The 26,021-nt window shown below is 44.8% G+C and overlaps 2 protein-coding genes and 1 pseudogene across 13 annotated transcripts in view; 2 read left to right on the plus strand and 1 right to left on the minus strand.

The window, feature by feature from the left end:
* LOC106560245 (E3 ubiquitin-protein ligase SH3RF1) overlaps positions 1-8,902 on the plus strand; it is a 63,300-nt gene extending 54,398 nt beyond the window's left edge. For 3 of the 4 annotated variants that reach the window (XM_014122902.3, XM_014122905.3, XM_014122903.3), the window contains 4 exons: positions 3,912-4,189; positions 4,332-4,642; positions 5,216-5,571; positions 5,731-8,902. In XM_014122902.3, the coding sequence (XP_013978377.2) occupies positions 3,912-4,189; positions 4,332-4,642; positions 5,216-5,571; positions 5,731-5,899 (1,114 nt within the window). In that variant the 3' untranslated portion in view covers positions 5,900-8,902. The remainder of the gene's footprint in view (positions 1-3,911; positions 4,190-4,331; positions 4,643-5,215; positions 5,572-5,730) is intronic. The other variant, XM_014122904.3, reaches the window with a different exon arrangement.
* A 12,540-nt stretch (positions 8,903-21,442) lies between these two features.
* On the plus strand, positions 21,443-23,695 carry LOC123724400 (carbonyl reductase family member 4-like; annotated as a pseudogene).
* A 328-nt stretch (positions 23,696-24,023) lies between these two features.
* The window catches only part of palld (palladin, cytoskeletal associated protein), a 122,032-nt gene continuing 120,034 nt past the window's right edge, over positions 24,024-26,021 (minus strand). For all 9 annotated transcript variants that reach the window (XM_045687649.2, XM_045687651.2, XM_045687653.2 and 6 more), the window contains one exon: positions 24,024-26,020. In XM_045687649.2, the coding sequence (XP_045543605.2) occupies positions 25,860-26,020 (161 nt within the window). In that variant the 3' untranslated portion in view covers positions 24,024-25,859. The remainder of the gene's footprint in view (position 26,021) is intronic.

The following is a 26,021-nucleotide window of genomic DNA, read 5'->3' on the forward strand; positions in this document are numbered from 1 at the left end:
CTCTGAGGCCTGTACTCTGGAGCGGGATCGATTTGGAAGTGGAGGGTCCGTCATGGTCTGGGGCAGTGTGTCACAGCGTCATCGGACTGAGCTTGTTGTCATTGCAGGCAATCTCAACACTGTGCGTTACAGGGAATACATCCTCCTCTCTCATGTGGTACCCTTCCTGCAGGCTCATCCTGACATGACCCTCCAGCATGACAATCGCACCAGCCATACTGCTCGTTCTGTGCGTGATTTCCTGCAAGACAGGAATGTCAGTATTCTGCCATGGCCAGCGAAGAGCCCGGATCTCAATCCCATTGAGCACGTCTGGGACCTGTTGGATCGGAGGGTGAGGGCTAGGGCCATTCCCCCCCCCCCCCCCCCCCCCCCCAGAAATGTCCGGGAACTTGCAGGTGCCTTGGTGGAAGAGTGGGGTAACATCTCACAGCAGATCTGGTGCAGTCCATGATGAGGAGATGCACTGCAGCTGGTGGCCACACCAGATACTGACTGTTACTTTTGATTTTGGTCCCCCCCTTTGTTCAGGGACACATTATTCCATTTCTGTTAGTCACATGTCTGTGGAACTTGTTCAGTTTGTCTGTTGTTGAATCTTATGTTCATACAAATATTTACACATGTTAAGTTTGCTGATAATAAATGCAGTTGACAGTGAGAGGACATTTCTGTTTTTGCTGAGTTTAGTATGTATAAGCTGGAAGTAGAAGCCTAACATGCTGACCACACCGGATGCGTTGCGTGCGATGTAAATTACATTTGCACATACTTTATTCAATCATTGCACCCACACTGCTTGCCCGCGTCAGTGTAGTAAGGCGCTAAAATAGAACTTGGTTCTATTTGTGACGCTCGATGAGCTGCAAGTCCTGCCTCTCCCGTCTCATTGGTTTTTAGGAGCATATACCCACGTGCCATCTCCTCATTGGTTTTTAGGGGCATATGCCCACGTGGGTGGTTGAAATATGAACTGAGGTCCACACTCCAGTCGGTTGTGGTAATGCACCTTAAAGTTGGTTGCCAACCGCCATATAATGTCCGAAGAAGAAGAAGCCTGAGGAAGGAGGAGAGATTACTAGAAACAAACTCGGTTGACCGTTTTATCTGTGGATTAATTGTCAGAGTAGAGGACCTTGTGCATTTCAGGTAAAATAATAACCCAATGTTTATCCCAGGACAAATTATCTTGCAACAGCAAGCTAGCTAGCTTAATTGCCATAAATGTTTAATGATTTTCGACCTTTCCCCCAAGTTAATATAATTGGTTCATATTTGTTTTGATATTTCAACCTGTGTGTCCTGATTGCGTCTGTTGTGGGTGGACAAAATCAACTTGCAACAGTGGTCTGGTCAGCATTTAAGTGTTGTTCCGTAGTTTACTTCAATGAGGGGAGGGGTGGTAGGGTTAAAGGAAAATAAGGAACATTTTTTATTTTTATTTACAAAAATGTATTGCAAATGATGCAGAGGATTATCTGCAATATTAAAGCTGATCTACCCCCCCCCCCCCCCCCCCAAAAAAAAAAAGTAATAATTATATATACGTACTGAACAAAAATATAAACGCAACATGGAAACTGTTGGTCTAAAAGATCCCAGAAATGTTGCATACGCACAAATCTTACTTCTCTTAAATTGTGCACAAATTTGTTTACATCCCTGTTAGTGAGCATTTCTCCTCCTTTGCCAAGATAATCCATTCACCTGACAGGTGTGGCATATCAAGAAGCTGATTAAATAGCATTATCATTACACAGGTGCACCTTTTGCTGGGGACAATAAAAGGCCACTCTAAAATGTGCAGTTTTGTTACACAACACAATGCCACAAGTTTTGAGGGAGGGTGCAATTGGCATACTGACTGCAGGAATGTCCACCAGAGGTGTTGCCAGAGAATTTAATGTTAATTTTCTCTACTATAAGCCGCCTCCAATGTTTTAGAGAATTTGGAAATACTTCCAAATGGCCTGACAAACGTAGGCCATGTGTAACCATGCAAGTGCAGGACCTCAACATTCCCACATGCTGAGCAATTGTTGGCTGCTTTTCTTTCACTCTGTGGTCCAACTCATCCCAAACCATCTCAATTGGGTTGAGGTTGGGTGATTGTGGAGGCCAGGTCATCTGATGCAGTACTCCATCACTCTCATTCTTGGTCAAATAGCCCTTACAGGTGTGTTTTGGGTCATTGTCCTGTTGAAAAACAAATGTTAGCCCCACTAAGCACAAACCAGATGGGATGGCGTATCGCTGCGGAATGCTGTGGTAGCCATGCTGGTTAAGTTTGCCTTGAATTTAAAAATAAATCAGACAGTGTCACCAGCAAAGCACCATCACACAACCTCCTCCATGCTTCACGGTGGGAACCACACGTGTTTCTTGGCCCAAGCAAGTCTCCTTCTTATTGGTATCCTTTTAGTAGTGGTTTCTTTGCAGCAATTCGACCATGAAGGCCTGACACACACACAGTCTCCTCTGAACAGTTGATGTTGATGTCTGTTAATTGAACTCTGTGAAGCATTTATTTGGGCTGTAATCTGAGGTGCAGTTAACTCTAATGAACTTAGCTCTGCTGCAGAGTAACTCTGGGTCTTCCTTTCCTGTGGCGGTCCTCATGAGCCAGTTTCATCATAGTGCTTGATGGTTTTTGCGACTGCACTTGAAGAAACTTTCAAGGTATTGACTGACCTTCATGTCTTAGTAATGATCTACTGTCGTTTCTCTTTGCTTATTTGAGCTGTTCTTGCCATAATTATAAAAATAAAATCACCTTTATTTAACCATGTAAGCTAGTTGAGAACAAGTTCTCATTTACAACTGCGACCTGGCCAAGATAAAGCAAAGCAGTGCGACACAAACAGCAACGGAGTTACACATAAAAAGGGGCATGCTAGAAAGAGGGGCATGCTAGAAAGAGGTGTCTCCGGGATGCTGGCCTTCTAGGCAGAGTTGCAAAGAAAAAGCCATATCTCAGACTGGACAATAAAAAGATTAAGATGGGCAAAAGAACACAGACACTGGACAGAGGAACTCTGCCTAGAAGGCCAGCATCCCGGAGTCGCCTCTTCACTGTTGACGTTGAGACTGGTGTTTTGCGGGTACTATTTAATGAAGCTTCCAGTTGAGGACTTGTGGGAGGCGTCTCTTTCTCAAACTAGACACACTAATGTACTTGTCCTCTTGCTCAGTTGTGCACCGGGGCTTCCCACTCCTCTTTCTGTTCTGGTCAGAACCAGTTTGCGCTGTTCTGTGAAAGGAGTAGTACACAGCGTGGTACGAGATCTTCAGTTTCTTGGCAATTTCTCGCATGGAGTAGCCTTCATTTCTCAGAACAAGAATAGACTGACGAGTTTCAGAAGAAAGTTATTTGTTTCTGGACGTTTTGAGCCTGTAATCGAACCCACAAGTGCTGATGCTCGAGATACTCAACTAGTCTAAAGAAGGCCAGTTTTATTGCTTCTTTAATCAGAACAAACGTTTCCAGCTGTGCTAACATAATTGCAAAAGGGTTTTCTAATGATCAGTTAGCTAATCCAAGTTTATCATTTTAAAAGGCTAACACAACGTGCCATTGGAACACAGGAGTGATGGTTGCTGATAATGGGCCTCTGTACGCCTATGTAGATATTCCATAGAAAATCAGCCATTTCCAGCTACAATAGTCATTTACAACATTAACAATGTCTACACTGTATTCCTGATCAATTTGATGTTATTTTAATGGACCAAAAATTTGCTTTTCTTTCAAAAACAAGGACATTTCTAAGTGACCCCAAACTTTTGAACGGTGGTGTATGCACACACACATATCCACGTACACATATGCATACACACACTGATTATCTCTGTATATGCAGCTACCATAAGGCTCCCAGCCCTAACCCCTTTCCTCTTGTTGGTCCCATTAGGACGGCATCAAGCAGCACCCAGCCCAAGGTCCCCCTGACTCTGTGCACCCAGGCTGGGCGAGGGGTCACCATCGTCAGCCCCTCCACTTCTCTGGGGGCCATCGTTCCAGGGCCTGACTTCAACAAGCCCATGCCCATCTGTCCCGGCCCTGCCCCCTCCAGCCCTTTACCTGCTGCCATGGTGACGGCTGCTCACGTGGCGACCGGACAGGCCAAGGTTCTCATGCACATGACCTCCCAGATGACTGTTAACCAGGCACGCAATGCTGTCAGGACAGGTAGGGTCACCTACTAGGGGAATGGAGGTGTGCAAGTATACATTCTATGTAGCCTGAGGGTGGGATAGTGTATTTGATAATGAATATATAGGCAAATGGTATGTGTGTATGATCTAACCCTGTGCCTCTCCTCTGGCCCCAGCAGCCTGCCACAGTCAGGACCGGCCCACCGCTGCTGTGACACCCATCCAGTCCCAGACCTCTGTAACCTATCTGCCCCACCTGGCCGTGTGCCAGTCCCAGCCCTCCAACCCTGCCCAGGGCTGTGTCCGTGCCGGTGTAGCACTGGGCTGTGCCGCCGCCTCCCTCACCCCGCCCAATGTCAGTGCCGCCTCGCTGGATCGTGATGCCCTGCGACCAGTGGCAGACCTCACCATGCCCGTCGCCCCAGGCAACGGCAACTTAACGTCAATTAATTCCTCCCTTGCCTGTCGGCTGGACAAGGACGGCAAGGTGGGCATTCATGATAGCACCCTAGCCATCAGTATTGCTATCAACAATGTTAGCATATTTCTCATGTTTCCATATACTTCTATTATGCCTTGCGTATTTGGCTGGTGTTCAACACGTCTACAGTGGATTGCTAAATTAGTTGACATTCGCCTGGAGTGTCTGGTGCTCTTGTTTACTGCAGAGTATTTTGAATACCATGCGCTCTGTATGTTGTTGAACACAGATGTTCCAGTTTATCTTCAGAAACAAATTGACCCACAAAGCTCAGTCTGTTTCACGGGCGAGCCTTGGGAATTGAGTTAAGAGACTAGAGATGGGAGTCAGTCCAGTCCAGCCAACACAAACAGAACAGGCAGCAGGCCTGATGATGACATTACAACCCTGATTAGTCAGCCAACAACCTAATGACCAAGACAATGGTTTCTGTTTATGCAGATTCTAATGTCCATACAATGAATTCCTGTAAGACAATCTATATCCAGCCTACACTGTTATCAGACAAGTGCAACATAGTAGCAACATAATTGACTTTTTCCTCTCGCTTTCTCTTTGTTTCGTTCTGTCGTTCTGCAGAGGGAGAAGAAAGGTCTTCTGAAGCTGTTGTCATCTAACAAGAAGAAGTCTCGCCCTTCTCCCCCCTCCTCCCCCACCCTGGAGGCAGAACAGGCTGCTACGGGGGAGGTCTTCCAAAGGGCCATGGGCCCCGACACCACTCCCTCGCTCTCCTCCACTACCGTTGGCATGGGTAATCATGGCCGTGCAGTCCCCTGCCCCGTGGAGCCTGAGTTTATTTTAGCCACCACCCCAGAGTTAACACAACGTAAGAGCAGCCCCCTGGATGCCTGTGCCCCCATCGCCCCGCCCCCTCGCCAGGCATGCTCCTCCCTCATCTCCCAGCAGCACGATGCTCGGCCAATCATATGCGAGAGGTACTGCATTTCTTATATCGAATGACAGTGACATGTAATTATAAAATGGTCTGTCTGATGATGTGTGTCTGTGTAGCGTTTCTGGTCTCCTGTGCTTTGTGGGGGAGGGGGTGTGTGTCAGTACAGTATCCTCTCTGATCCCCCATCTCTCCTCCCCAGGTACAGAGTGGTGGTGTCCTACCCCCCTCAGAGTGAGGCAGAGCTGGAACTGAAGGAGGGAGACATAGTGTTTGTCCACAGGAAGAGAGAGGACGGCTGGTTCAAAGGAACCCTCCAGAGGAACGGCAGGACCGGACTGTTCCCTGGCAGCTTCGTAGACATCATCTGACTGACCTTTCTGACTCACACTGGACCACAGTGGACCGACCGTGACCACACCATCAACTGACCATCAATGGAACCACTTGGTTGTTGCCTTGTTTTAGGGTCAAACTGTGAGTCAACCAGATCAGGTTGCTAGGCACACTAACATTAGATGGATCCATACACAACCTTATGAGGTCCTCAAAGCACAGAGGAGAATGATGAAATAGTTTAAACAGAGATGACTGGAGGACAGCACACTACTCATGTTGATTTTCTTTTTGTCACTTATTTATATCTTTAACATTTCAAAACGTTAAATGTGTGCCTTGTACTGTTTCTCACTTTATTAAATGTAAGAAACCATATGAACTGTTAATAGATGGAAATATGACAAATTGTAACTTATTTTTTTGTTCTCTGGAAAAGATGTGCTTGGCCTTTCGTTGTGTTTAGGGTTTCAATTGACGCCTGCCTTAAGACACATTTCCTACATCACTTTGTGCTCGACTCTTATTGGCTGTGGTGCTGTATGTTAATACTGCACGGTGTCTGCTGATTTTAAGAGCAAACAAACAATACAGCAGATGGGAGGAGAATGAGCGATGTCATCAGCACATACAGTGTAGCAAGAAAAGGGGTAGAGGTGGGCCCAATTCCAATCTGATCCCTTGAGCCTATTCTTCTATTGACTGGAAGGTATCAGCCATATGGCAGTAGCTCCATACCCTCTGGTTGGGTAGTTTGAGTTTCTGATTTATTGCAAACACCTAGTCATTTGAGATCCATGAGAGGCAGAGGACTTGATTGGAATTAGGCTCTGGACCTCTCTCCAACAATGGAATTTGCACAACCTCATCCTTTATCCCTTGGACTCTTGGTGCCCCAAACTGGGTTCTCATGGGCTTATTGGAGAGAAAGAGAGACATCGTGGTGAAAATGATTATGCTGTTGATGCTCTGATGTCGGATGAGGTTATCAAAACGTTCCCATAACGTTAGGAATGCCGTCTGCTGTTGATGTACATTATTAGGTACTGGGAGAGGGATTTTATGTTCTTGCCTTTTTTGATGTGTTAAAACTAAAACACTCCATAAATGTTGCAATCAAGTGTTACTTAGTGTATATTCTTCTATGTGTAGTTATTGAACATGGTAGCTGCTCCCCCACTCCTCTAGTAGTAGACCAACCTTATCGGAACCACAGACATCACATACAGTACAGTAAACGTGCTACGACTCTGACAGCTACATTTGAATAATATATTGATATTTATAGCCACATGGATCTATACAACACCAGGTGCTCTGGACTGTGTCGCCTACAACATAGAGATGCAGCAAGACATCTGACAGACCTGATGTATGTATGACCTTCATGGGTTCTCAACCCTCATTTCAATGATTCATTCATTCCTAATGTGTCTTGTCGCTACAAGACAAAACACTGCTTACTTATAAAGCACAGACTGTTTTCCTAATGTAACATATTATCACTCCAATACAAGTTAGTATATTTATCCTTGAAGTTGCAAGGTTTTTTAATACTCATCCATGACTTGTCTGATTAAGCTGTACAGTGCATCTATTCAATGTGTCTAAGTGTTCTATAGACTTGCATATGATTTGTGCGTGGTTGGTTAGATGGGGTTTTGTTTTCTGTTTGTCTCAAAGCACAAAAAAAAAAGAGGTGTGATTTGAGTGGGTTTAGAGGATGTGAAACCTCAGAGCCTTGGGTCATACTTATTTTCAACTCCTTTCATTTCAAAATATTCCATTGGGGTCGAAATGGCACTCTTCACTCTCCCTCCCTCTTGTCCTCCTCCCTGTGCCTTTAGTCATGGTAATGAGATTGACGGCACTGTTAGTAACAAAGACAGAATCATCAGGCACCACATAATGAGGAATTGATTTGATCCAATCTCATATTTGTTGGCAATAGAGAAGAGTTTAAATTGGATTATATTAGTCAACGGTGGACAGTAAGTGGCTGTTCCATTGTTAGTGGGCTGTGAGGGACGTCTGCCTACCTTCACTAGAGCACACCAGGCAGACACCAAGAGGCTAACGTCCTCTGTTTATTCCTGCTGCAGCCTTTCTCCTATCAGATGCTGTGGTGCAGTATCAGCTAAGGCTTCTGTCTAAATGACAGAATGGACCTTTAGGCACTAATCCACCCCAACAAGCGGTTTGCTCTTAGCAACTGGGTGTCAACAGCAGTAAGTCTGTAGGGGTTTGGGGGTCACATTTAAAGTTTGAGGACATTTTAAACACCAGATGGTGCTACATTTTGGACCTGAGTGGAATGTAGGTGACTGAATTTTCCAAAGCGTGATTGGGTGTTTGTGTCAGGCAGAGTAATGGGGACCACTGTGTGTGACTAACTTCTGAATATGTTGTAGTTGATGTTTTGAGTGGTGGGTGGAGGCTGTATAAAGTGGTACGAAACACTGTAAAGACCGGTTTGCTTCTCAATTTGCTTGTGTAGAATTAACCTAATGTTTTACTGTTGTCTTGGCATTCTCCACCTCACCTCTTGTCCTGAACTGGGTCTTGCTTACTGATGAGCCTTTTTTTCATACACACACACACACCCCCCATACATTTACACTTACCACACCATCAGTATATACCGTAGTCATTTTAGTCATATTTATTTTCATGTCTATAGCTGGATGATCAAATAATGCTTATTTTCTTTACATTCTCTGACTGGCAAGAACAACCGAACCAGTTAGCTTCGGTGTTCCTGTGAACATGTTGTTTTTGCTGTAATCTCATGCCTTGTTGGAACACAAGGTAGCACTAAAGTTTGCTTTATTAAACTAAACAGATTCTCCTTATGCCAAGGTGACTTACTTGATTTTTTGGGGGGTTATAGTTATTTTTATATAGTTAAGTCTGATCATGGAAAAATTAGCATCCACTTGTTATTTGGTACAATACTATGTGCAAAACATTCTTAAGTATCGAAGGGAATAGCACATTTTTGTAAACATGACTGTAACAATAAAAGCGAATGGTTTCCATGGTTTTGTCAGTCTGTTTTTGCCCTTGTGTTTAGATGGTCTCTTCCTACCAGGGTTGAGTTGTCTGTAAACATTACCACTGACATGAGGGACATGACAGCAAAGTCACCTCTCTTCCCCTCTCTCATCCATCCCTTCCTACTCTGCGGGGCCTGCTTAAGATCGTGTGTGTGTGCGCGATGCACCAGTTGGTCTGTCTGAGCCTGTGTATACAGTGCCTTCGGAAAGTATTCAGACACCTTGACTTTTTCCACATTGTGTTACATTACTGCCTTATTCTAATATTGATTTAAAAAAATCCTCAATACCCCATAATGACAAAGCAAAAATAGGTTTTTCAAATTTTACAAATGTATTACAAATAAACGGAAATATCACATTTACATAAGTATTCACACCCTTTACTCAGTAATTTGTTGAAGCACCTCTGGCAGCGACTACAGCATCGAGTCTTCTTGGGTTTGATGCTACATTTACATTTTAGTCATTTAGCAGACGCTCTTATCCAGAGCGACTTACAGTAGTGAATGCATACATTTCATTTCATGCATTTCATTTCATGCTACAAGCTTGGCACACCTGTTTTTGGGGAGTTTCTCCCATTCTCTGCAGATCCTCTCAAGCTCTGTCAGGTTGGATAGGGAGCGTTGCTGCATAGCTATTTTCAGGTCTCCAGAGATGTTCGATCGGGTTCAAGTCTGACCTCTGGCTACTCAAAGACTTTCAGAGACTTGTCCCGAAACCTCTCCTGTGTTGTCTTGGCTGTGTGCTTAGGGTCGTTGTCCTGTTGGAAGGTGAACCTTCGCCCCAGTCTGAGGTCCTGAGTGCTCTGGAGCAGGTTTTCATCAAGAATCTTTCTGTATTTTGCTCCGTTCATTTTTCCCTCAACCCTGACTGTGCAATGCGCCAGTTGGTCTGTCTGAGACTGTGTATACAGTGCCTTCGGAAAGCCGCTACCGCTGAAAAACATCTCGCAGCGTGATGCTACCACCACAGTGCTTCACCGTAGGGATGGTGCCAGGTTTCCTCCACACGTAAATCTTGGCATTCAGGCCAAAGAGTTCAATCTTGGTTTCATCAGACCAGAGAATCTTGTTTCTCATGGTCAGAGTTTTTAGGTGCCTTTTGGCTAACTCCAAGCGAGCTTTCATGTGCCTTTACTGAGGAGTGGCTTCCGTCTGGCCACTCTACCATAAAAGCCTGATTGGTGGAGTGCTGCAGAGATGGATGTCCTTCCGGCAGTTTCTCCCATCTCCAGAGGAAATCTAGAGCTCTGTCAGTCCCCATCGGATTCTTGGTCACCTCCCTAACCAAGGCCCTTCTCCCCTGATTGCTCAGTTTGGCCGGGTATTCAGCTCTAGGAAGAGCCTTGGTGGTCCTTATCTCGGCTAAGCATGCCTCTCCTTAATGTCAATATGCCTTGTCCATTGCTGTTCTGGTTAGTGTTTATTGGCTTATTTCACTGTAGAGCCTCTAGCCCTGCTCATTATACCTTATCCAACCTTTTCAGTTCCACCACCCACAAATGCTATGACATCTTCTGGTTTCAATGATGTTTCTAGAGACGATATCTCTCTCATCATCACTCAATGCCTAGGTTTACCTCCACTGTATTCACATCCTACCATACCTTTGTCTGTACATTATACCTTGAAGCTATTTTATCGCCCCCAGAAACCTGCTCCTTTTACTCTCTATTCCGGACGTCATAGACGACCAATTCTCATAGCTTTTTGCCGTACCCTTATCCTACTCCTCCTCTGTTCCTCTGGCGATGTGAGGGCCGGCCCTACAGTGCCTAGCTCCACTCCTATTCCCCAGGCGCTCTCTTTTGATGACTTCTGTAACCGTAATAGCCTTGGTTTCATGCATGTTAACATTAGAAGCCTTCTCCCTAAGTTTGTTTTATTCACTGCTTTAGCACGCTCTGCCAACCCGGATGTCCTAGCCGTGTCTGAATCCTGGCTTAGGAAGTCCACCAAAAACTCTGAAATCTTCATCCCTAACTATAACATTTTCAGACAAGATAGAACAGCCAAAGGGGGCGGTGTTGCAATCTACTGCAGAGATAGCCTGCCGAGTTCTGTTCTACTATCCAGGTCTGTAACCAAACAATTTGAACTTCTACTTTTAAAAATCCATCTCTCTAAAAACAAGTCTCTCACCATTGCCGCCTGCTATAGACCACTCTCTGCCCCCAGCTGTGCCCTGGACACCATATGTGAATTGATTGCCCCCATCTATCTTCAGAGCTCATGCTGCTAGGTGACCTAAACTGGGACATGCTTAACACCCCAGCCATCCTACAATCTAAGCTTGATGCCCTCAATCTCACACAAATTATCAATGAACCTACCAGGTACCACCCCAGAGCCGTAAATACGGGCACCCTCATAGATATCATCCTAACCAACTTGCCCTCTAAATACACCTCTGCTGTTTTCAACCAAGATCTCAGCGATCACTGCCTCATTTCCTGCATCCGTAATGGGTCAGCGGTCAAACGACCTCCACTCATCACTGCCAAACGCTCCCTGAAACATTTCAGCGAGCAAGCCTTTCTAATCGACCTGGCCCGGGTATCCTGGAAGGATATTGACCTCATCCCGTCAGTAGAGGATGCCTGGTTATTTTTTTTAAATGCCTTCCTCACCATCTTAAATAAGCATGCCCCATTCAAGAAATGTAGAACCAGGAACAGATATAGCCCTTGGTTCTCTCCAGACCTGACTGCCCTTAAGCAACACAAAAACATCCTGTGGCGTTCTGCATTAGCATCAAACAGCCCCCGTGATATGCAACTTTTCAGGGAAGTTAGAAACAAATTTTCATAGGCAGTTAGTAAAGCCAAGGCTAGCTTTTTCAAGCAGAAATTTGCTTCCTGCAACACAAACTCAAAGTTCTGGGACACTGTAAAGTCCATGGAGAATAAGAACACCTCCCAGCTGCCCACTGCACTGAGGATAGGAAACTCTGTCACCTCTGATAAATCCACTATAATTGAGAATTTCAATAAGCATTTTTCTACGGCTGGCCATGCTTTCCACCTGGCTACCCCAACCGCGGTCAACAGCACTGCACCCCCCACAGCTACTCGCCCAAGCCTTCCCCATTTCTCCTTCTCCCAAATCCAGTCAGCTGATGTTCTGAAAGAGCTGCAAAATCTGGACCCCTACAAATCAGCCGGGCTAGACAATCTGGACCCTTTCTAAAATTATCTGCTGAAATTGTTGCAACCCCTATTACTATCCTGTTCAACCTCTCTTTCGTGTCGTCTGAGATTCCAAAAGATTGGAAAGCAGCTGCTGTCATCCCCCTCTTCAAAGGAGGGGACAATCTTGACCCAAACTGCTACAGACATATCTATCCTACCCTGCCTTTCTAAGGTCTTCGAAAGCCAAGTCAACAGATTACCGACCATTTCGAATCCCACCGCACCTTCTCCACTATGCAATCTGGTTTCAGAGCTGGTCATGGGTGCACCTCAGCCACGCTCAAGGTCCTAAACGATATCGTAACCGCCATCGATAAGAAACAATACTGTGCTGCCGTATTCATTGACCTGGCCAAGGCTTTCGACTCTGTCAATCACCACATCCTCATCGGCAGACTCAATAGCCTTGGTTTCTTAAATGATTGCCTCACCTGGTTCACCAACTACTTCTCTGATGGAGTTCAATGTGTCAAATCAGATGGCCTGTTTTCCGGGCCTCTGGTAGTCTCTATGGGGGTGCCACAGGGTTCAAATCTTGGGCCAACTCTTTTCTCTGTATACATCAATGATGTTGCTCTTGCTGCTGGTGAGTCTCTGATCCACCTCTACGCAGATGACACCATTCTGTATACTTCTTCTGGCCTTTCTTTGGACACTGTTAACAACCCTCCAGACGAGCTTCAATGCTATACAACTCTCCTTCCGTGGCCTCCAACTGCTCTTAAATACAAGTAAAACTAAATGCATGCTCTTCAACCGATCGCTGCCCGCACCTGCCCGCCCGTCCAGCATCACTACTCTGGACGGTTCTGACTTAGAATATGTGGACAACTACAAATACCTAGGTGTCTGGTTAGACTGTAAGCTCTCCTTCCAGACTCACATCAAACATCTCCAATCCAAAGTTAAATCTAGAATTGGCTTCCTTTTCGCAACAAAGCATCCTTCAGTCATGCTGCCAAGCATACCCTCGTAAAACTGACCATCCTACCGATCCTCAACTTCGGCGATGTCATTTACAAAATAGCCTCCAATACCCTACTCAATAAACTGGATGCAGTCTATCACAGTGCCATCCGTTTTGTCACCAAAGCCCCATATACTACCCACCACTGCGACCTGTACGCTCTCGTTGGCTGGCCCTCGCTTCATACTCGTCGCCAAACCCACTGGCTCCAGGTCATCTACAATACCCTGCTAGGTAAAGTCCCCCCTTATCTCAGCTCACTGGTCACCATAGCAGCACCCACCTGTAGCACGCGCTCCAGCAGGTATATCTCTCTGGTCACCCCCCAAAGCCAATTCCTCCTTTTGGCCGTCTCTCCTTCCAGTTCTCTGCTGCCAATGACTGGAACGAACTACAAAAATCTCTGAAACTGGAAACACTTATCTCTCTCACTAGCTTTAAGCACCAGCTGTCAGAGCAGCTCACAGATCACTGCACCTGTACATAGCCCATCTATAATTTAGCCCAAACAACTACCTCTTCCCCTACTGTATTTATTTATTCATTTATTTTGCTCCCCATTATTTCTATTTCTACTTGGCATTTCTTCCACTACAAATCTACCATTCCAGTGTTTTTGTAAATGACAACTTGTTCTCAACTTGCCTACCTGGTTAAATAAAGGTGAAATAAATAAATAAAATAAATAAACTTCTTCCATTTAAGAATGGAGGCCACTGTGTTCTTGGGGACCGTCAATGCTGCAGAAATGTTTTGGTACACTTCCCCAGATCTGTTCCTCGACACAATCCTGTCTTGGCACTCTACAGACAATTATTTCGACAACATGGCTTGGTTTTTGCTCTGACATGCACTCTCAACTGTGGGGCCTTTAAATAGACAGGTGCGTGTGCTTTTCCAAATCATGTCCAATCAATTGAATTTACCACAGGTGGACTCCAATCGCTGCCAAAGGTGCTTCAACAAAGTATTGAGTAAAGGGTCTGAATACTTATGTAAATGTCATATTTCAGGTTTTTAAATATAAATTTGCAAACATTTCTAGAAACCTGTTTTTGGTTTGTCATTATGGGGTATTTTGTGTAGATTGAAGGGGGGGGGGAATAAATTTTATAAGGCTGTAATGTAACAAAATTTGGATAAAGTCAAGGGGTCTGAATACTTTCCGAATGCACTGTACAGTCGTGGCCAAAGGTTTTGAGAATGACAAAAATATTAATTTTCACAAAGTCTGCTGCCTCAGTTTGTATGATGGCAATTTGCATATACTCCAGAATGTTATGAAGAGTGATCAGATGAATTGCAATTAGTTGCAAAGTCCCTCTTTGCCATGCAAATGAACTGAATCCCCCAAAAACTTTTCCACTGCATTTCAGCCCTGCCACAAAAGGACCAGCTGACATCATGTCAGTGATTCTCTTGTTAACACAGGTGTGAGTGTTGATGACGACAAGGCTGGAGATCACTCTGTCATGCTGATTGAGTTTGAATAACAGACTGGAAGCTTCAAAAGGAGGGTGGTGCTTGGAATCATTGTTCTTCCTCTGTCAACCATGCTTACCTGCAAGGAAACACGTGCCATCATCATTGCTTTGCACAAAAAGGGCTTCACAGGCAAGGATATTGCTGCCAGTAAGATTGCACCTAAATTAACCATTTATCGGATCATCAAGAACTTCAAGGAGAGCGGTTCAATTGTTGTGAAGAAGGCTTCAGGGCACCCAAGAAAATCCAGCAAGTGCCAGGACCGTCTCCTAAATTTGATTCAGCTGCGGGATCGGGGCACCACCAGTACAGAGCTTGCTCAGGAATGGTGGTAGGCAGATATGAGTGCATCTGCACGCACAGTGAGGCAAAGACTTTTGGAGGATGGCCTGGTGTCAAGAAGGGCAGCAAAAAAGCCACTTCTCTCCAGGAAAAACATCAGGGACAGACTGATATTCTGAAAAATGCACAGGGATTGAAATGCTGAGGACTGGGGTAAAGTCATTTTCTCTGATGAATCCCCTTTTCGATTGTTTGGGGCATCCGGAAAAAAGCTTGTCCAGAGAAGACAAGGTGAGCGCTACCATCAGTCCTGTGTCATGCCAACAGTAAAGCATCCTGAGACCATTCATGTGTGGGGTTGCTTCTCAGCCAAGGGAGTGGGCTCACTCACAATTTTGCCTAAGAACACAGCCATGAATAATGAATGGTACCAAAAGATCCTCTGAGAGCAACTTCTCCCAACCATCCAGGAACAGTTTGGTGACGAACAATGCCTTTTCCAGCACCTTGCCATAAGGCAAAAGTGATAACTAAGTGGCTCGTGGAACAAAACATAGATTTTTTGGGGGGGTCCATGGCCAGGAAACTCCCCAGACCTTAATCCCATTGAGAACTTGTGGTCAATCCTCAAGAGGCAGGTGGACAAACAAAAACCCACAAATTCTGACAAACTCCAAGCGTTGATTATGCAAGAATGGGCTGCCATCAGTAACGATGTGGCCCAGAAGTTAATTGACAGCATGCCAGGGGGGATTGCAGAGGTCTTGAAAAAGAAGGGTCAACACTGCAAATATTGAGTCTTTGCATCAACTTTATGTAATTGTCAATGAAAGCCTTTGACACTTATGAAATGCTTGTAATTATACACTGCTCAAAAAAATAAAGGGAACACTTAAACAACACAATGTAACTCCAAGTCAATCACACTTCTGTGAAATCAAACTGTCCACTTAGGAAGCAACACTGATTGACAATACATTTCACATGCTGTTGTGCAAATGGAATAGACAACAGGTGGAAATTATAGGCAGTTAGCAAGACACCCCCAATAAAGGAGTGGTTCGGCAGGTGGTGACCACAGACCACTTCTCAGTTCTTATGCTTCCTGGCTGATGTTTTAGTCACTTTTGAATGCTGGCGGTACTTTCACTCTAGTGGTAGCATGAGACGGAGTCTACAACCCACACAAGTGGCTCAGGTAGTGCAGCTCATCCAGGATGGCACATCATTGCAAGCTGTGGCAAGAAGGTTTGCTGTGTCTGTCAGCGTAGTGTCCAGAGCATGGAGGCGCTACCAGGAGACAGGCCAGTACATCAGGAGACGTGGAGGAGGCCGAAGGAGGGCAACAACCCAGCAGCAGGACCGCTACATCCGCCTTTGTGCAAGGAGGAGCAGGAGGAGCACTGCCAGAGCCCTGCAAAATGACCTCCAGCAGGCCACAAATGTGCATGTGTCTGCTCAAACGGTCAGAAACAGACTCCATGAGGGTGGTATGAGGGCCCGACGTCCACAGGTGGGGGTTGTGCTTACAGCCCAACACCGTGCAGGACGTTTGGCATTTGCCAGAGAACACCAAGATTGGCAAATTCGCCACTGGCGCCCTGTGCTCTTCACAGATAAAGCAGGTTCACACTGAGCACATGTGACAGACGTGACAGAGTCTGGAGCCGCCGTGGAGAACGTTCTGCTGCCTGCAACATCCTCCAGCATGACCGGTTTGGCGGTGGGTCAGTCATGCTGTGGGGTGGCATTTCTTTGGGGGGCCGCACAGCCCTCCATGTGCTCGCCAGAGGTACTCTGGACCCTGATCTCTCTTTTGAAGAACATATCAAGACTGTTTCAAAGACAGCTTTTTTCCATCTACGTAACATTGCAAAAATCAGAAACTTTCTGTCCAAAAATGACGCAGAAAAATTAATCCATGCTTATGTTACTTCTAGGCTGGACTACTGCAATGGTCTACTTTCCGGCTACCCGGATAAAGCACTAAACAAACTTCAGTTAGTGCTAAATACGGCTGCTAGAATCCTGACTAGAACCAAAAAATGTGATCATATTACTCCAGTGCTAGCCTCCCTACACTGGCTTCCTGTTAAGGCAAGGGCTGATTTCAAGGTTTTACTGCTAACCTACAAAGCATTACATGGGCTTGCTCCTACCTATCTTTCCGATTTGGTCCTGCCGTACATACCTACACGTACGCTACGGTCACAAGACGCAGGCCTCCTAATTGTCCCTATAATTTCTAAGCAAACGGCTGGAGGTAGGGCTTTCTATAGAGCTCCATTTTTATGGAATGGTCTGCCTACCAATGTGAGAGACGCAGACTCAGTCTCAACCTTTAAGTCTTTACTGAAGACTGATCTCTTCAGTAGGTCCTATGATTAAGTATAGTCTGGCCCAGGAGTGTGAAGGTGAATGGAAAGGCTGGAGCAACGAACCGCCCTTGCTGTCTCTGCCTTGCCGGTTCCCCTCTTTCCACTGGGATTCTCTGCCTCTAACCCTATTACAGGGGCTGAGTCACTGACTTACTGGTGTTCTTCCATGCCGTCCATGGGAGGGGTGCGTCACTTGAGTGGGTTGAGTCACTGATGTGGTCTTCCTGTCTGGGTTGGCGCCCCCCCTTGGGTTGTGCCATGGCGGAGATCGTTGTGGGCTATACTCGGCCTTGTCTTAGGACGGTAAGTTGGTGGTTGGAGACATCCCTCAAGTGGTGTGGGGGCTGTGCTTTGGCAAAGTGGGTGGGGTTATATCCTGCCTGTTTGGCCCTGTCCGGGGGTATCATCGGATGGGGCCACAGTGTCTTCTGATCCCTCCTGTCTCAGCCTCCAGTATTTATGCTGCAGTAGTTTATGTGTCGGGGGGCTAGGGTCAGTCTGTTACATCTGGAGTATTTCTCTTGTCTTATCCGGTGTCCTGTGTGAATTTAAATATGCTCTCTCTAATTCTCTCTTTCTCTCTTTCTGTCTTTCTCTCGGAGGACCTGAGCCCTAGGACCATGCCTCAGGACTACCTGGCATGATGACTCCTTGCTGTCCCCAGTCCACCTGGCCGTGCTGCTGCTCCAGTTTCAACTGTTCTGCCTGCGGCTATGGAACCCTGACCTGTTCACCGGACGTGCTTGTTGCACCCTCGACAACTACTATGATTATTATTATTTGACCATGCTGGTCATTTATGAACATTTTAACATCTTGACCATGTTCTGTTATAATATCCACCCTGCACAGCCAGAAGAGGACTGGCCACCCCTCATAGCCTGGTTCCTCTCTAGGTTTCTTCCTAGGTTTTTGGCCTTTCTAGGGAGTTTTTCCTATGGAGTTTTTCCTAGCCACCGTGCTTCTTTCACATGCATTGCTTGCTGTTTGGGGTTTTAGGCTGGGTTTCTGTACAGCACTTTAAGATATCAGCTGATGTACGAAGGGCTATATAAATAAATTTGATTTGAGGTAGCCTGACTGCCATTAGGTACCGAGATGAGATCCTCAGACCCCTTCTGAGACCATATGCTGGTGCAGTTGGCCCTGGGTTCCTCCTAATGCAAACAATGCTAGACCTCATGTGGCTGGAGTGTGTCATCAGTTCCTGCAAGAGGAAGGCACTGATGCTATGGACTGGCTCGCCCGTTCCCCAGACCTGAATCCAATTGAGCACATCTGGGACATCATGTCTCACTCCATCCACCAACGCCACGTTGCACCACAGACGGTCCAGGAGTTGGCAGATGCTTTAGTCCAGGTCTGGGAGGAGATCCCTCAGGAGACCATCCGCCACCTCATCAGGAGCATGCCCAGGCGTTGTAGTGAGGTCATACAGGCACGTGGACGCCACACACACTACTGAGCCTCATTTTGACTTGTTTTAAGGACATTACATCAAAGTTGGATCAGCCTGTAGTGTGGTTTTCCACTTTAATTTTGAGTGTGACTCCAAATCCAGACCTCCATGGGTTGATAAATTGGATTTCCATTGATTATTTTTGTGTGATTTTGTTGTCAGCACATTCAACTATGTAAAGAAAAAGTATTTAATAATTTTATTTCATTCATTCAGATCTAGGATGTGTTATTTTAGTGTTCCCTTTATTTTTTTGAGCTGTATACTTCAGTATTCCATGGTAACATCTGACAAAAATATCTGAAGACACTGAAGCAGCAAATTTTGTGGAAATTAATATTTGTGTCATTCTCAAAACTTTTGGCCACAACTGTATATTGTTATATATAACCCAGGAATTTCAGCAGTGCGTTTTGGTTCAGTAGTTATCCGTTTTGAGCAGTTTGATAGCAGTTTTAAGAGTTAATTGTATTAACAAATGAGAAGACAATGATATAAGTGAGTATTGCATTTTGAAAAGAAGATACTTCGATTGAATATGGAAGGGTGATTTGGTGCAAAGTACAAGTGATTTTGTGAATTTGTGTACTCATTCAATTGTGCTTAGAGATTTGGAACAAACCATTTTGATAATCTATTTTGATATTTGTGCTTAGAGTTAAGAAAACGTACTACATACTTGTGAACCAAAGTGATTGAAAAAAACTGTGTGTACAAAACACAGAGATCAGGTCACAATACAAAGGTAAAGCCTGATTTTCACTTAAAATGGAGGTCAAACACAAACCCCAACAGCCAAATACTACATCGAGTCTATATAACAATGCATGCCTTTATTACCGGGAGAATAGCTCCTTGCTGTGTCTGCTTTTCCCACAATGCAATAAACTCTTAAGGTGGTGCTCTGTGAGGTAGGTGAGTCATGCAGTCTCTCGTCTGTGTGTGTGGTGATGCTCAGCTGGATAATGTCTAAAGGAGCTGACAGGGTCTCTCTGAGGTCACACTGGTATGCTTCATCCAGATGATGGGTTGCCATGGAGATCGCTTATTCCAATTTGTGAGTATGACTGTGGTGGACAGAAGGGGCTAGGTGGCCTGATGGGGGATACAAGGACAAAGAGATGGATATTGAGATAAAGAGAATTGCTTGCTTTTCATCTGACTTGGCTCTGTTGGCTTCTCTTTTCCCTCTCTCCTGTCAACTCTGACTGTCTGGTTCACTTTGCTCTCTGGTATCTAATGGTATCGGGTACTCTAACAGATTAATGAGGTGTCTGTTTAATCAATGAGCCTTGCTCTGGCATGACCGGGCCTTCCTACTGGAGAAGGAGGGAATCATTAGCTCTACTACAAACAGTGTAAATGTGTGTTTGTGTACAATACATGTTGGTGAGGAGGTGGGGGCGGGTAAGTCTATTAGATACATTATATATTCATATTACTGAGTGAGGCGGTGTAAATATCTGTAGATGTGACCAAGAGTGATAGTGTTTATGGATTGATACAAGGTCACAGACTCTGGAGCATACAGTAAAAAAGTATGTATTTATGTAAGAAGAAATAGAGAAAGTGTGTGTGTGTGTGTATACTGTCTATATGGTGAGGAAGACTGCAGAAAGTGTGTGTCTGTGTTTACATGTGTCATTAGACTACAGGAGTGTGAAGGAGGAAAATGAGGTCATGATGTTTAGGATGATGATCTGAATACAAATTAAGCCTTGTCTCACACACACACAAACTCTCTCTCCATACAATGCATAAAACATTTCAGTCAACACCTAAAAAATGTTGCTCAACAGTTTTTGTATTTTTATTTTCTTACATCTGTGTTTTTCCATCTGAGGGTGTAGCTCATAAGACAGGTCAAACATCAGCTTGTGATTTACCTCTCTTCTTTACTCTCCTGTAACCCAGTCACTGAGGACAGAAAATAAATCCTGAACAACTTCCAAATGTTTCAAACCGTCCAGCTGTGTTTGTCTATTGTTTTTCACTGGTGACATTGAGCCGGGCTTCTGGACCTTGGGTCAGAAGGAGAGTCAGACAGAGACAACCGTACGGGTCCAAAGAGGAACGTAGGATAAAAGGTTAGGGTTGGGGTTGAGGGTAGGGTTCGGCTTGACCTGGGATGTTGACATGAAGCTAGGGTAAGGGCTGACCTAGCCTATGTTTAACCCCTAGCTCAATCTTAATCCTAGCCTAGATTTTATCGTCATTTATATACTGCGGACAGGCTCTGGTTTGGTTTGTTTCAGATGTCTGTGGGTCCAGCTACCTGTGAGGGGCCACTGGCACTAGCTGTGAGGTTTATGTGAGTCTCTTGTTCCCCCATGTGGTTGAATTAATAAACACACTATAGAACAAATGGCGACCTCCATGTGTGTAGTGTGCCAATGACCAACTGACGTATACTCACGTTATGATAATTATATAGAGAGAAATACCAAATTGTTATCCATCTTAAACCACAACAGTGTTGCGTGAAAATGTGACATTTCCCTCAGAACTCTTTAAAATGATCTTGGTAGCATAGCTAGCTATAGCTAGCTGTTAGGTCACCTACACCAGGGGTGTAAAACCCATTCCCTGGAGGGACTAGGGTGTGCTGTTTTTTTTTCATTTTCCTTTCAATGAAGTCCTAGACAACTAGTGAGGGGAATTCCTTAATAATCAGTGACCTTAATTCATCAATTAAGAACAAGGGAGGACCGAATGCCCGCAGATATTTTTCCGTCCCTCCGTGGAATGAGTTTGACACATGATCTACACAGACAGTTCGGGGAAGTGACTGTCTGTCTGCGTGGGCTGCCTGGGTTCAGGAGAGTGAGTGCTCTGAGAGGTCAAGGGGGTTCAGTAGACCTTAAACCAGGCTGCCCCTGAAGCCACTTGCCTATGTCATCTCATCTTTGATTTGCTCTGCGCTGTGTTTTGGTCTCCTGCAGGGCAGGGGCATGCCCAGGCTGTGTGTGGTGTGTGGGGGCTCCAGGGGCATTGGCAGGGCTGTATCAAGGCTGTTGGCAGAGAGAGGCTGCAGGGTTGTTGTGGTGTCCAGGAACTAGCATGCTACTCAGGCCACTGTAGCGTCCCGCGATGGAGGTACGGTATAATACCTGCAGGGGTGTCATGCACCTGTTTGTTGGGCTCTTCTGTTCACATTTTCAAAACCAGATGATGAGCCTAATGCCACACTAACTACTGTTGTTAATTAAATACAGCTGTAATTTTCTGTTTACCTAATGCTAAATCAATCTTTCATGTTCTAGCTGACCATGTGGGCTTTTGTTGTGACATCTCCAAAGGAGAGGAAGTGCAGAAGACGTTTAGGATTATCCTGAAGACCTGTGGAAACATCTCATACCTGGTCAATGCAGCTAGGCACCAACAGGTGTGTGACTGTGAATGAATCAGTACTCGTATAGGTTAGTTTCATACCTTCAGGACTCCCATGGCAGTCTCAAGCAGGTGAGCTTACATGTGTAAAAACCTATCTTTTTTTAACAACTCGTCCATATCCTGTGTGTGTGTGTTCAGGGATGGTCTGTTACTGTGGACCAGGCTAGAAGACATGGTGGCTATGCTTCATACCAACCTACTGGGGAGCATGTTGAGCTGCAAGGCAGCGCTACGGAGCATGCTCCACACTCAGGGAGTGGCCATTGTCAACATAGGTACTGTTACTGCATGTACAGCCCCTTGTCATTATTTGAGATATCAGATGCATTCAATGTTGCATTTTGGCCACAAGGTGGTGGTTGTGGTCCAGGTAATAAACATAATTTCCCACTTCACTTTACCTTGAGTTAACCCAATTAGTGTGTTCATGTGATCTGTGTATACTGTAGGCTCTGTGGTGGAGTTGAAGGGTAACGCAGGTCAGTGTTTGTACTGTAGGCTCTGTGGTGGGGTTGAAGGGGAACGCAGGTCAGTGTGTGTACAGTGCCAGTAAAGCAGGTCTGGAGGGCTTCTCTCGCTCTCTGGCCAATAAGGTGGCCTCGCGAAACATCAGGGTTAACTTGCTGGCTCCAGGTATGGAACTGTCTCTTCCTCCTTTCTTTACTGTTTCTCTCTTTCATCTGTCTGCTTATTCTCCTCAACTCCTAGCCTTTGCCCTAGTCTGCTTATGATTTTGTCATCTCCGTCATTGGCATGCTAAATTAGAAACAGTCTTGTACTGTACCTAGGATATTAGTTTCCACTGTTCTCTTAGCTCGAATTTAGTTCTCTCCCCTTCTCTTCTCTCCGCTAGGTTTCCTCGGGACAGACATGACTGCGGGGCTGGGGGAGGGGTATGGACCATCTGTTTTTAAATATCTGCTTTTTATAAATATCTGCTTTTAATCAGATTTTTAATATCTGCTTTTTAATCAGCTTTTCGTCTACTCAAGCTTATGTCGTGATTTTGGAGTGTACTTTTTAATTCTGATTCACCTTGCCTTTGAATGTGAGAAAATTAGTGCTAAGCAAAATTTCGGTTTTTTAAATTAAACGGCTAATTGGCCGACGTCGGTTCAATTACTTGAATTTCATTTAGTTCTTTTTTGGGGGGAGCCCAACGCGCCGTTTCTCTAGAGAGAAATCAAGTCATTCACTAGAGAAATCAAGTCAAGAGCTATGTGGGAGGCCGGGGTGAATGGAGTTTCATTAAGCAAATATTCAACGTGGTTCAGCGCAGAAATGTGGTAATTAACTACAATGACCATAATCCATTTCACCTGTTCTTACCGGCACGGGTCAGAGACGCATACACTTTTACGCCTGCTACTGTACGTTAGGTTAGATGCACACAGATCGCATGAGAGAGGAATGTGCAACACGTCGAGGTTGATAGAGGCCGTTTGTGAAAGTAGGCCTTATCTACTTTGAAGAACGAGTAAAATGATTTCGTCTGACAGCTCTGCAGCCTACTTTGGCAAACTAGCCTAGCAAAATAGGATGACTAAAGACAGTACAGTATGGTATTGCAGAGATTTGAAATGGCATCTCATCTGTTATTTCCTCCAGTGGATAAACATTGTGCCTCACTGGAGAGTGCTGCCCAGTCCCCTAGTCCCCTCACACAGCTGGTACTCACCAGTCACATACATTTGCATGCCATTAGAAGCCTTCATGGATCTGGCTCAGCTGCTGTCTGCCTTGTGAACTGTAATCATTGTGATGTTCTTTAACCTAAGATCAAGGTGGAGACAATTTAAACCTGGGATCAAGGTAAAATATAATCCAATAAGCTTTTTCAATAAAGAATGGAATTTTCCCTGTGATGGAAAATATGGCTGCTGAGTACATTGGTGTGGAATTGATTTGTCCAGGGTCTCTTTACTCAACATAAACACGGTAACTCCAGACTTTGATTTTTTATTATCTTTCATAAACTAACATGATATCAGGAGAACATTCCATATACAGGCACAGATTGGCATATAAATCAAAAAGGTGTCGTATATGTTTGTGTGAGTGACCACAGTAATGGCAGGATGAAACATGATCTGAACAGATACAGCAAAAGATGCCCATTTGGTAATACAGTAGTGAAATAAAATATATAATTACTTATTTCAATACAATTCTGTGCATATATTCTCCCTTCTAAACAGTTTATACTTGTCATTTGGTGTAAGTGCCTCAGAGAAATATGGATAGATATTGTGATTGAAATAGGCCCAAGTGATCTTTTAAGGCAATATAGTATGATATTTTAATGCAGACAGGATTATGTTTTGTCATTGAACATTTGAGAAGAAAAAAAATCACTAATAGAATTTGTCAAATTTCTTGGGAAAGGAAATAGTTTTTTTTTTTCCATACAAAAATAAAGCAGACCATCTGTAGTGTGTGATCAATCCACTGAAGCCATTTTTAGGACTGTCTCATGTGTTTGTGAAGATTTTAAACTGAAACCATCAAAGGAAATAAATTATCTCCAGAATCTGTCATAACGGTCATTTTCATAATCATCAACACCATCATTTCATCATCATAATCCACTGCTTTGTCATCTTCTCACACTGAATTCCATTCTGAAAAACTTGCTTTTGTCTGTCCTTGACGTCTCCCACTCACGGATCACACAGTTCACAAGCGTTGAAGTGACTGTTCTTGTGGGCCTCCTGGCCCAGGATAACCCCTCATCCTGTCCCTGTTACAATCAACCTTCACATGCCAGTAGTACCTCCTAGCATGTCACGGACCTCTCTTTCCATCAATCAATCACTGAAGTTACGATGGTAACACAATGCTCTCAACGGTGTCTGCATCATTCAGCCAACATTCTCTTTTTCACAACTCATCTAAAGTTACTAAACAGTTTTAACTTCCAAGGTCATTTGACCTGACAAAAAAACAGAAGCGAAAAGTATGTAAGGCCCGGCCTTGTGCAATATCTATGGTAATTATGATAAATGTTGAACCCGACAATGCTGATATCTAGGGTATTGTGCTACTTATAACCCAAAACAATTAGACACTGCTGATATCCATATTGTGCTATATTACCCAGACTATGCTGTGATACCCATATAAAATAATAACTTTGTCTCTCCTTTGTCACTCAACAGTCCAGGGAAACATGACGTGCTGCTCCCATGCTTTGGACTTTCCATTGCAGATCCAAAGTCTGTCCCGTTTCTACATATCTCTGCCCCTACAATTTGGTGCCTTTGTTGAGGGAGTATTTCATAAAACATCATCCATTTAGATACAGCATTACAAATGGCAACATTGTAACATGCATAATAATGCTACCTTCAACTTTAACTTTAAACCTTCAATTATCATTTTTACAAAGAGATCATGTGAGATACCTCAGCCACTTAAGAGGTGAACCCGCTTTTGTGTGGTAATGGCAGTTTTCCAATCGAAAATAAACTTCAATGGCCACTCAGGGTAGATTCCTCTGCTTTTATGGTTGACAAAATGGAACCATCTGATCCAAAATTGGGATCCATGTATGATTGACACTGAGATATTATGGGGTGTCACATTGCCCGTCATCCATCTTCCAGAAAGGTATCTGTGGCCTTGTCGTAAAACACCTCGGATGGAGGGGGTTACATTTACCCCTATGTCTGGGGAGAACAGGGCGGAACAGGGCTGGTGCTGGTGGTACTGGGGTCATGGGTCAGTTTTAAGGAATTACATTAGGGAGTTGTTTGGGCATGTGGTGCCCCTGCTGGTCTCTACAGGTCATCACTCTCCACCAGGCCTCCCGGCTGCAGGGGGCTGGAGTCAGGGAAGAAGGCTGCCTTCACGTCCAGTCCTCTCTCTGTCAGCGCTGCATAGCGACTCGTCGACGGACGCACCTTCTTAGGCTTGGGAGTGTTGGGCTGCTGCCACTGAGC

This window comes from Salmo salar, chromosome 10 (assembly GCF_965601325.2).
Source record: "Salmo salar chromosome 10, fSalSal1, whole genome shotgun sequence".
In the NCBI taxonomy this organism is placed as follows: domain Eukaryota; kingdom Metazoa; phylum Chordata; class Actinopteri; order Salmoniformes; family Salmonidae; genus Salmo; species Salmo salar.